Here is a 12,605-nt window from a genome sequence, read left to right as displayed (position 1 = left end):
CGAATCACGTTGGAATGTTACAAGTCAACGACTCCACAGTTTTCTCCGCGCTGAACGTGCCTATTGACACGATCGTTTCACTAGAATGACATGATTCTCGCGAAAATATAAAATTGTCTTTTTGTTTAATCGTCGATTTTTTCAATACCTGGTGTAAATGATGCGAATATTTCTTGAAAGTTTGTTGTACAGATTGCACGGCTGATTGTTCCGCGGGGAGTAATTGTTTTATACATAGTACTTATTTAAGTATAGCGCTGTGAAATATTAGTCACATAAGTAATACGCGTCATCTGCTACGTTCTCTCGATTGTGTCCGACAGTTCCTTTCTAAAAAGTTTTCGAGAGTGAAATTATGGCCGCGTCGCAGGAAACCGTGTATTAAGTTCTGTCAAGTGAGTATGTCAAATTGATGTGCACGCATAACTGTCCTGAAGTAGTTAAAAATATCTGCTAATTTTTTCTGACAATCTCTTTCTGATAATCTCTTTTTGTGTTTCTTGCTCCCTTTTTCTTTTTCTAAGCGTGTATGTGCGTGTGCACGCGCGCGCCTGTGTGATCTCATCATTCCTCTTATGTACATACATGTGCCCACATATGGTTGTCTCTGTACATGTATATATATATATATCTGCATCTGTCAAATTCAATCAATTAATTAAGTCACTTACAATAGAGTTGCAATAGAGTTCCAAATGATTTTTGTACAGAAAATTTTCAAAGGTAAATTTTAATTTTTCAAATCATAATACATGTGTTACAAGAATAATATATGTATTATGATGATAAGAATTATACCAAGAAAACAAACTTAACACTTGATATGATATTTTTAGTAATGGTAGCTGCCGGTGCCACAGTTTTGATGGCAGCTAGCGAGGAGAATTCATCAAGTGAGACAGGAAGTGGTACAACGCAATCTGCAAACCAAAGTACTTCACGATATAGTGAGATACAGTATTGTAGTCAAAGAAATATTGACTCTTCGATTAAAGGAGATACAGCAACATGTTCTTCAAATATTAGTAAGTTCTGAGAATTTAGATATAATAACACATTGCAAACAGCTTTATTTTTTAAAAATTCAAAAAGTAATTAATTATACAGATTAATTATATATTAATATATGTGTAATTGTACATTTATACTTGTACACACATATATTTCAATGGTTTGTATTTGACATCTGTAAATTATATTTCTTAAATCTTGAGAAAGACTTGAGATAAAAAATAATAAGATATTTTAAAACAATAAGATAACATATATATATATATATATATATATATATATATATGTGTGTGTGTGTGTGTGTATTTATTTGTATTTGAAAAAGAAATTACTTTTATATGTGCTTGATTTGATCCTGAAAACAAACATAAGTCAAAATTACATGTTATTTTTATTACAGTAGAAAAGAAACAACGTAGTCTTACAGAAAAAAATGATAAAATAATATCTAAAATAGAACCCAAGGAAAGCCCTAAGAGTGGTTTTGTAACTTGCAAAACTACTCAGATTCGTGAGACCAGAACTTCCAGATTACGGGCTGCTTCCATAGCGCCAAGTGGTGAGTTTTAAATATATCCATTATGATTAAATTTATATAACATTTTACAATTAAGTATATCATATATAATTTAAGTATATCATATATTGTATATAATTTCGATCGCATTTAATATTGTTTATAAATTTGATGTGATTCTTGAATAAGAATGAATTTTCTTATATTATATGTGTATATATATATATACACAGATGTAACATTATCATCAAAAAGATTACTTGGATCAGAAGCTCCTGGTTCTCAGAGATATAGTTTATCAAGTAAGCAAGTAAGTAATAAACAATGCAAAATTATTTGTATATGAGCAAATATCTACAATTTATATGCTTTCTACACACACACACACACATTATATATATATGTATATGTGTGTGTGTGTGAAATCTACAATTTATATATATATATATATATATATATATATATATANGAAAGCCTGTTCCGTGTCGTCGTTTCGGGAACAAACGCGCGTAATTGAATTTATACACATTACATATATATATATATGTATATATAAATATATGTTATGTATATCTGTATGCAGAAAAATTCCACACCTTTAGACAGTAGTGTCACCATGAATTCTGTCAAGGAAAGAGATAAGAGCTACAAACGTAAATCTTACTTAAACAGGTCACGTCACGCGGAAACAGCACCTGTTGATCATTCAAATGAAAGTAAGTCTATCAATAAAAGTAAATATTAAAATGAAAACTATATAATCTAATAAACTATTATTAACGTTATGAACTAAAAAGCCAGAGTATTGAAAACATATAAATTTGCAAAAGTATATAAAAGGAATTTAATTTTTCTAAATATAGAAATTTGGAGCCTCTTAGCTAGATTATATAATCTATTAGATAATCGTAGAATTTTGAAATGTTTAATAGATAAAATTTTTATTTTTATACACGTAGTCGAATCCACTGAAAGACGTTCTAGAAGACAATCAATTAAGCGAGGTCAGATATCCGAAATGGTTTCAAGTCCTGACTCATGTGGTAATTCTGCGGCAAAAACTCAAATGACCAGTCCACGTAGAAAATATACCGATTCGAAATTAATTGGATCTCAGCATAGTATTACGAAGAATCCTTCTAAGACTTGCTCCTCATCTTCCGTCGTATCTGCTAGCATCAGCACAAAGCGCTCGATTGTACAGCCAAGGTATATAATATATCGTCGTCTCAGCTCATAGTCCACAGAATGTTACAGAATTCTCAAATGATGACACACGTATTGCTTTACAATATAAGAATAGATAACATTATATTAAAATAGAAAGTGAAGAAAGAGAAATATTCTATTATATATATATCTTTGTCTTTTGTCAATAACAAATATATTTATTAACATTTTTTTAGCAAAGATAATAAGATTCTTATCTTATTATCTTCGCTAAATCTTATTAGATTGCTTATCTTGTTAGTTAAGAAACTAATGTAATGAAATATTGATGTTTGATTTTCAGTAGTAGTGTAACTAGTTCGGAAATTTCACGCAGAGTGGACGCGTTAACGGCTCTAACGCGAGCTACGATGGAACGCGTTGAGAGGCTCGCATTTGCAACGAGTTGTGCGAATCATTCGTCCGAAAACGTGCACGTTGTTTCCGAGAAAACGTCGGTGTCGCCAAAAAAATGTACTATATCGAAACACACGCCAGTTTCTATTCTTAAACATAAAGCGATCGACGGCGAAGGAGGTGATCGCCAAGCGTCGTTCGGTGGTTCTCCACACGCGCCGTCACCCGTAACGTTCTCGCCATCTGTTACGGAACCGTCAGTTTCTCACAAGAGACACGGAATTTTAAAAAAACGAAGCAGTTTAGACGAAAGCGAGATATTACGTCGTCGTAGCTGTTCTCCCGATGTTTCATTCGCCGACAACACTTATTCGGAATTTCGGCCGATCCTGAAGAACCAAAGGCGATCATCGCTGGACGAGATCGTTAAAAGGGATCAGAGTCCTGATCAACCCGCCTCTATATTAAAACGCAAATCGTCCAGAGAAGATGACAGGGAAATTCATCGGTCGCTGGGTTCTCCAGAGCCACAAAGTATCTTGAAACGAAAGCTTGCGAATAGCGTTCGCGCCAACAGCGTTGGTCATCATGTGACTATCGTGTCGGACGTAGCGAGTACAAACGCGAGCGGAAGCTCGATCGCTAGCACGAACGCGAGTCTCATCTCCGAGAGCCTCGATGGATCCGAAGTGAGACCGATATTGAAAAAAAAATACGGCAGAGAAGAACTTAACGGCTGCGATGTTTTGTCGCTCGAGCCTCGACCTATATTGAAGAAAAAATCGAGCACGGAATCGGACGAGCACGAGCACGATAAACCGAAGAAAACGATCTTAAAGTCTTCCCGAAAGAATTCGTACGAGGACGGTTGTTACGAGACAGAGTTAGCTTCGCCGAGAAAATTGTCCGCGCTCAAGAATCGATCGTTGGAGATCGAGAATGTGCGACCCATATTGAAACAGTCGAGCGGTAGTCGTTATCACGAAGACGCGCGCGATTTAGCGGCGAACTCATTTTTACGAAAAAGAGCTCAATCCGTAGGTCACGCGCGATCTGCGAACAGCGACGATCATGTGGATCCGATTCGGATGCTAACCAAACGAAGATCTCTCGAGTCTAGTTCGCCCGTCGACATGTCGCGTATTCCGATACCCCAGCGATGCGGTTTTACGGAAACTGAAGCCGATTGTTCCGATGAAATCTCCTACGTGGCAAATAGGTATGTTCGCATCTATGTCTCTCAATATTAATAAACAAAATAACAATTATTGAGATATATATATATATATATAAAATTTCGCGCGAATACTTCTGTTATTTAATTGTTAACTAACATTCTTTAGTTTACGGATCTTGCGTTATCAATTTTGTAAAGGAATTTTAGCCAAGTTGCAACTAACTTTCTAACGTGAGAGTAAGTTTTTTCTTGCGTATACAATATTAGATCTCTGGACAGATTAACCTGTTGTACTTGCTAAAGCTATATGCGAGAGTTTAGTGGGGCTTTTTGATTCCGTGCCAAATTTAATTATAGATCATCTAGCGATTCTTACAGCTACCAGAAATTGGAGATAGTCGTGTGCTACGTATGTTTGCGAATAAACTGTTTGCAGAGCATTATTTTAGTTAATCTAAAAAAACAAAAAAAAACAATTTTATTTTTAACAAATTTGTTACGCTTGTGAGTTATATTGATGTTAATGAGTTTATATACGATTGTGTGTTTTTCAGTTCCGGTATAATTAAAGAAAGTAAACTTGAAGGATCTAGCAAAAGTAAGCAAAGTAGTAACGTGAACAACATGGATGAGAAGGATAAGACGGAGTCACACGCGTATTTCGTGAAAATCGATCCCGATTCAAGCAACTGCGAAGCGATGGAAATTATCGATCAAACATCCGACAAGGAAGATACCGTCGAAAACGATGAATCGAAAACTACGCAGAATGTTTATGAAGATTATGCCGTTGTTCGTCGTAGCAACAGCGTGTCAAAAATGACACAACACTTTAAGGCTTTGCAAGAAAAAGCAAACGTTGCGACTGCGGAAAACAGTTCTCAGCGGTCTGCGAGGAGATCGTCACACGGCGTCCAACGTTATCGCGAACGCAAAACGCAAGGCGGTGAAAGATTCAACACCCAGCCGGTGACGTTCGAAGAAGTGCGCGAGGCAGTTTTACAGAATCAGCGCAATGCTGCGTTGAACGTTGCGGGAGCGCCGGATGATGAGCCTGAACCGTCTAAGTTGAGCTTGGCAGAACGCGTGCGACTCTTCAATCAAAAGATCGCCACTGCGGAAACAGTCGCGACAAGCACCGTACATCAGGAAAGATTCAATCAAAGAAGACGACCGTCCACCCGCTACAAAACTCAGCCTGTAACATCCGAGGAAGTCGAAGTAGCGTCACGAATATCACCGTTGAGTGTGAATCAACAAATTCCATCTTTGGATGAAGGTAATATATAGAGATAATATTGTAGTATTTATTTAAAAAGTTACTTGTATAAAACTTGCTATAAAAAAAAACATTTTCCATGTTCCAGGATTTTCGAAAGAATATCAGAGACCACTTTATTCACCTCCGCTTGCAACAGCATCGCAACATGATGTACCAAAAAGTATTTTAAAGTCTTCTACCGGTTATACACAAAGTCTGTCGCGTGCCAAAAGTCCGGAATTGCGAGGTATAAAATTGATAAAGTCCGTGCTCAAGAAAGAATCTGAGGAACCGGAACAACCGTTGACGACCCTGTCAAATTTCGAAGTGCATCCGCGTTCTATTCTAAAAAGCAATCCTCACTCGAGGCTTGTTCAAACTGCCAATGTTGTTGATGATGCGGTAAGAATATCGAGAACTGAAGGAAGTACACGTAGCATCGAGAACCAAAATCAAAGCAGCGAGATCACTAAACTTTGCGAGAAATTAAATGACTCTAACGTGAGCAATATGGCACGACTTAGTTCGCATTGTCATTGCGACGATACACAGACGATTGTTTCTAACGAAAGCGACACTTTTGAAAAAAACGAAGCTGCAACGTCTTCGCACAAAGTTACAATATTTCAAAACGAAACCTCCTCGTTGGACAATGTGGACAATTTTAAAATTGACGCAGTTCCAAGTTTTGCAACAAAAAGATATGGCAACAAACGGAATGAAAATTTTTTGGTGGATAAGTTGAATCGGTTAGATGTTGGCGATAATGACGATGACGTGAACAAGATTAACAAAACTGACGATAATGAAAAGGATATCGATAAAGAAGAAGAGGAGGAAGTGGAGGAAGAGGAGGAGGAAGAAGAAGAAGAAGAAGAAGAAGCGGTTGCAAAACATGATGACGAAGATGATGATCGCGCGTCGTCGTCTTCCGGCGGTCACGAGATACACAACATTATTACCAATGAAAAGCGCGTTGGCGTCGCACGAGGTTCTGTTAATTTACTAGCTAAGAGTGTCAGTCAACACTCTTTCGAGGACGACAGGCGAAAACAGCACCGTGGTTTGCCGTTACCGGGGCTATGTCGCAGCGCGACACAAGTGTTAGCATCGATAGAGACGAGTGAGACACCAAGCGTTAGTATCGCCGATCGGTTGGCCGCCTTACGTCATAACGGCAGCACTAACTGGAGAAGACGCGTGGCGGGTGGCAGAGTTGACGAAACGTGCGACGATTCGCTTTTTAGCGCGGATGAGAGCACGACACCGGTCAAGTCGGGCGTGTTGGCTAACTGCCTCGAAAAGCTCGAGTCTGCCACGGAAAACTGGAAGAGCAGAATTGCAGCATCCGACGCGATCAACTTCACTGTAGCTGGCAAAATGAAAGTGACTCAATCGAAAGACGTCGCCTCACCGTTTCTTCCAAAAGCGACGGCGGATGTTACGTTAAGTCAAAAGAAGAAAGTACCTCGTCCGCAACGATTCAGAACGAGAAAAGGTAAAAATTTTATATAAATTTCTACGCTCAAGAAAGTTTCTTCTTCTTAAAGCCGGGAACAATGATTGAAAAACTAAACTGGGATTACAGGATGTAACAACGGCGCGGCGTCGACTCCTACCAGTCCGTGTAAAGATCTGTCTCCCGCTACACGCACGAGTTTTTCTGAACCTGTTAGCGATGATAGCGGTTAGTATAATTTCTATGAAACTTTGCTCACAAAAATAATTTCTTCTGTGTGTGTAGAATCTTCTGAGACAGTTTGTACAAGTTTGCGATATATTTCATGCTTAAGAGAGTAAAATCTAGTTCTTTTTAAATTTACAAAGGATTTTTTATTTAGTGAATTTAGTTTTTATTATGATTTACAGGTGACGAGTGTAAAACGAAGAATGTATTGTCGCCGACTATTTCAATACCAAAAACGGACGACGAAACGTTCACCTCTTTCTTCAGCGGTGTATCGTTGGAAAAGTGCGAGACCGAGTGTCTTGATTTACACGAAAGCGACTTCGACGTAATTACACCACAATCTGAATTGTAAATTTTCGTTTTTTTCATCATTGTAAAACTCTAAGAGAGAAAGCAAAACAAAAATTGCTAAAAAGGTTAATAACATGCAAATGCTACCTAACTCAAATTTATTGTTTTAACAGATTAGTGCAGAAAAGGAACATACGAGCGCAACGTCGACGAGTCGCCTCGAGAAATCCTCTCAAAGCTCTCGCGGCACGCACCGATTTAAAATCAGAATATACCGAAATTCGTATGGATATTGCTACAAGGACGTATCAGAACGTAAACATAGAAAAACGTGAGTTATAAATCTATATATTTTTTTTTTTGCACATTTTATTAATTATATTTGATGCATAGTTTTTACATTTTAAGTTGCAATTAAGACACAATTTTTTGATCAACATTCCAGTCGCTAAAAGCTCGTCTTTCGCCATCGAGGCTCTTGCCGGTTTGGCTTCTACCGAGGATTTTAGCTCGGTTACTTTGAGAAATGTTTCGGAAACAAGCGTATCCGCGAATAAACTGCAACCGTATAAAGACGTAATGCTGATATTGGTTAAAGGAAGACGACACATTCAAGTCAGACTGGTTGAGCCTATCGCCGATAGTATTAATGACGGTGATAGCTATATACTTGTGACAAAATCAGAGGTAATGATAATATACATTGCGGAGAGAGAAAGAGAATAATGTAATGCCTGTTAACCGATTTGTTTTTTTATATCACTGAAGAATATCATTTGAAATGTGCTCATTTTTTTTTTTTTCACTCTTCTTTAGTAATCGTTAATAAAATTGACTCTTCATAATTTGTAGATTTTTAACTACGTAGGAAAATATTGTAACATCATTGAGAAAACCCGTGCCGCTGAGATCGCGTTGAGTATTCAGCAACAAAAGGACTTAGGTTGTCAAGCGGCTCAAGTTATTGTTATAAACGAAGACAAAGTAACTTGTACGAGGAATCAAGTCAAAAAATTTTGGAGTTATCTTGGCGTGCACGATATCGAAAAGTTAAACGGTACGTTTTATTCTATTTGTATTCATTATTATTATGTACTTGAATTTATACGTTTTTCTATGACACATTTGTAATATTCCTGCAGTTACTAAAGCTGGTCATCCTGACGAAGATGAATTGTACGAATCAGCTATCATCGACACAAATATGGTGTATGAGTTAAAAAACCAACAATTAGTGCCGCATGGAAAGTTTTGGGCTACACTTCCTAAGATAGAAATGCTCGATAAAAATAAGGTAAATATAATTTGAAGTAATTGCAAAGCTACAAGTATATTTTCTGATTTTATTGATAACATTTATGTCTCTGTTGTCTTTTACAAAGATTTTAGTGTTCGACTTTGGCAGTGAAATGTACATCTGGAGTGGTAAAGGAGTCTCGGCGGACAAAAAGAAGATTGCTACTCGACTTGCCACGAAAATGTGGAATGACGGCTATGATTACAGCGAATGTACCGCTTGTCCAATCAATGCGGCCCACATGATTGGCGATCGGAGCAACGATTTGCATGCAAACCCGTTCGCGAAATCTGCCAAGAACAGACCCGAATGGTGTTTACTCGCAAAACTGACACAACACGTTGAAACAATACTTTTCCGGGAAAAGTTTCTCGATTGGCCTACTGTCACTGGCACCATAAAGACACGAGGCCGAAAAGACAATATTACGGAACAAATTGACGGTACCATAACTGTGCAATTGGACGATAGCGACGATATGTGGTTGCCAAACGTTACTCCAGTCAATCTGGTTCTAGAAGGCTGCCATTTAGGTAGAGGCACTGGTTGCTACGATAATGAGGTAATTTATTCTTTTAGCTTAATACGAAAGATATATTCATTACCTGACACAAATTTTTACAGTTAAGAACAAAATGTTTATTAGCTTGTCCTTGATAAAAATTTGATTTAATTTTAGTTAAAGAAAGAATATGTTGTCAATACAACGAGTGTGATGGTATGGCATATTGATGAATTTTCACATACGCTTTTACATGGATCGTCCATTGGCCAATTCTATTCTGGTGATAGCTATATTGTTCAATGGACATATTCCGTTACAATTACTGGTGAGATTTTTTTTTTTTTGTGTGCAATATCACAAAAGTAAAGATATTTTTGCAAGTTATCTTAAATTATTTCATTTTCTAACGTGCAAACTTCTTTTAGATTTCTCTTCTTTCTTTCTACACTTTTTTATACTTTTTGAAATATGACTAATATTATTTAAATAAGTTTTTCAATTACGCATTATTATATTTATTAATCATATTTTCAATTGTGTTTACTTATTAATCATTTCTAAATTTGTTCTTTATATTCACAGGTAGAGAACTCAGTGGTTTGCCGTCTAAACATTCAGCTAAAGGTCGCGATAGGACTGCATATTTTATTTGGCAAGGTCGAGACGCATCTTTGAATGAACGAGGTGCTGCGGCATTGTTGACTATTGAATTAGATAGCAATCGAGGCCCTCAGGTAAGAGACATGATTGAACACTGAACACAGTATAAAGTTCTCTAATGCACAATATATATAGTGTACTATTTATGTTTATTTTTTTTTTTTTTTTTGTAGATTCATGTTGTTCAAGGACACGAATCGGCTGCATTTTTAAATTTATTTTCTGGAAGAATGACAATTCACAGTGGTAAGAAATCTGAGGAGAAACATGAGAAACGATGGAGATTATATATCTGCCGAGGTACTTTGGAGTCTGAGACATTTTTGACTGAAATCCCTTGCAGCACTCGACAATTGAGAAGCAGAGGTTCATTCGTATTGTTAGACACCAAAAATGGAAAAATATACGTTTGGCACGGAAATAATTCCTTACATCATATTAGAAAGGTATCTTCTCAAACAAAATAATACATATTTATTTGTCTCTGTTCTTGTCTTTAAACTTATATTTCTCCGATATTTTTGTAGAATGCGTTAATGGCTGCAAACAAATTGAAGGAAACTCGACCTAAAGAAGCTGGATTGTCAAACATAGACAACATAGAAATATGCGAGGTTGAAGAAAACTCGGAACCTGAAGAATTCGATAATGGTAAGTGAAGACTTCATATTAAAACCTAATATGTAACAAATTTTTGCTTATTTATTAAAATTTAATCTTTTTCTTCATCAATTTTTATCAGCATTATGTGGCGTGAACAAAAAGTTGTACTGGTCATTGGGAACAACTGAGATACAGGATCACACTCCGAGACTTTATCATTTGACGAGCATTTCTAAAAAATTTGGCGCAACGGAAATACTCTGTCAGCATCGTGCTGATCTCACGACGCCGTTTCCTTTCTTACAGGATGATTTGTATCAAGCAAGCCAACCAGGTATAGCTCTTTTAAAAGTGTATTTTAAAAATCAGACGATAAAACTTGAAAAAAAAACGCATTAATTTCTCACAATCGAGGAAGTTGTGTGTTTTCATCGAAATCTTTAACAAAACTTACTCGTCTTACGAACGATGCAATTTTTATAATAATTTCAGCTCTATTCTTATTGGACAACAAAGATGTGATTTGGATTTGGCAAGGATGGTGGCCTGATAGTGAAGCGGAAGATCAATCCGGAAGCAAAACCGTTCGGTGGCAAGCAGAGAGAAGAGCAGCGATGACGCTAGCAATAAGATATTGGCAAAAGACTCGAAACACACAAACAACGAATCTTCCGATATATTTAGTATGGGCTGGCTTAGAACAATTGCAATTTATAAATCTCTTTCCTGAATGGACATATCGCGACGACATCGCAGAATTAAACATAGAGGTATACTTACACGACCGTAGTAGATATAAATAAATAGATACGTGACTAGCATGTTTCATGATTTATCAAATTTTGTAAGAAAATATGGAATTTATATATATATGTGTATATATAAGTGTTGAGCATATAATATTGTGTGTATGTTATATATGTTATCAGAATAGCCGAAATCCAGGAGAATTATTAAGTGCGGAAAATGAATTGGCTCGCTTGACGCAAAGTACATATCCTCCTGCTCAATTGTTACAAAGACCTTTACCCGACGGAGTTGATCCAACACGTTTGGAGTTGTATCTGTCCCAACAACATTTTCAGGTTAGTGTCATATACTCTTGAATACTTACGATCCGATTGTATAAAATATATTCTGTCATCGCAGGAACTGTTAGGAATGAGCAAAGAAGACTTTCATCAGCTTCCAGTCTGGAAGCAAGTGAATCTCAAGAAAGAAATAGGATTGTTCTGATGGATCGCTTCTTATACTACGACGAGTAGCTGTTCATCGCAAAATTATCGAATTTTTACTAGTTGTTTCATCATGTGTCTACGATACGAGGATTGAAATAACTTGTTGCGATTTTTAAGCGCCTGTTTGACGAAACTTGCATGTACAGAGAATGAAACATTTTTTAAACTGACCGAATGTCTCGACGAATATTGTGTAATAATAGAAGATTAAGAAGAACGAACGTGGAAATATAACCGCCAACGCTGTGTTTGGATTATATAATGCATATGTATAAGTCATACGAATACAGATTATATATTTTTAATACCTGCTACATGCGAATCAGCTTGCGAGCATTTTCTTTATATTTATATGGTCTTTATATTTGAAAGTGAATGATACGCTGTTCCGCCTTATTCCTTCGCGTGTGTAATATCTGTACGAAATCGTTTCTATAATTTACAAATATATTCTGCATTTTTAAATAGTATTTCACAAGAAAACACAATATGGCGTTTCAATTCTTTCGCTGTCCTTGTCAGAACAATAGAAGTAATTTTTTAATTTTAGATGAATTTTTTTTAACTTACGCGGTTCGGAAAATGTGTGTGTGACAAATATTACCGTACAAGAATATTATATTCCTATTATTATCAAATACGCGTATTAAAGTGAACTTGCACGAAAGCCACAATGAATCGTTTTTATGGCTCGTATGTGTACATGCCGTTTTGCAAATAGAGATGTGATAAACAAACACATTAAATTGATTGAAATTAATTTTGAAGTTGATGAAGATTTTATTTTAT

General features: G+C 36.4%; 1 protein-coding gene across 4 annotated transcripts; it reads left to right on the top strand.

The window, feature by feature from the left end:
- On the top strand, nt 1–12,304 carry LOC109854421 (supervillin-like). 4 transcript variants are annotated; one of them, XM_020427492.1, is made up of 24 exons: nt 1–395; nt 837–1,025; nt 1,415–1,570; nt 1,762–1,838; nt 2,112–2,244; nt 2,488–2,737; nt 3,042–4,313; nt 4,826–5,550; nt 5,639–7,030; nt 7,121–7,219; nt 7,402–7,570; nt 7,687–7,844; nt 7,959–8,200; nt 8,366–8,570; nt 8,656–8,807; nt 8,896–9,372; nt 9,490–9,640; nt 9,898–10,049; nt 10,149–10,421; nt 10,503–10,626; nt 10,718–10,912; nt 11,071–11,348; nt 11,508–11,663; nt 11,728–12,304. In XM_020427492.1, the coding sequence occupies exons 2-24, from the start codon at nt 839–841 to the stop codon at nt 11,812–11,814; spliced, it is 7,110 nt and encodes a 2,369-aa protein (XP_020283081.1). In that variant the 5' UTR covers nt 1–395; nt 837–838; the 3' UTR covers nt 11,815–12,304. The 4 variants fall into 4 exon arrangements, with proteins under 4 accessions (XP_020283081.1, XP_020283080.1, XP_020283079.1 ...); XM_020427491.1 differs by having other exon boundaries at nt 1,412–1,570; nt 3,045–4,313; XM_020427490.1 differs by having other exon boundaries at nt 1,412–1,570.
- The last annotated feature ends 301 nt before the right edge of the window (nt 12,305–12,605 follow it).

Source organism: Pseudomyrmex gracilis, unplaced genomic scaffold (assembly GCF_002006095.1).
Source record: "Pseudomyrmex gracilis isolate BER0280 unplaced genomic scaffold, ASM200609v1 scaffold_65, whole genome shotgun sequence".
Taxonomy (NCBI): domain Eukaryota; kingdom Metazoa; phylum Arthropoda; class Insecta; order Hymenoptera; family Formicidae; genus Pseudomyrmex; species Pseudomyrmex gracilis.
The sequence above is the reverse complement of the archived record's forward strand: the minus strand, read 5'-3'. Positions and strand labels throughout refer to the sequence as shown.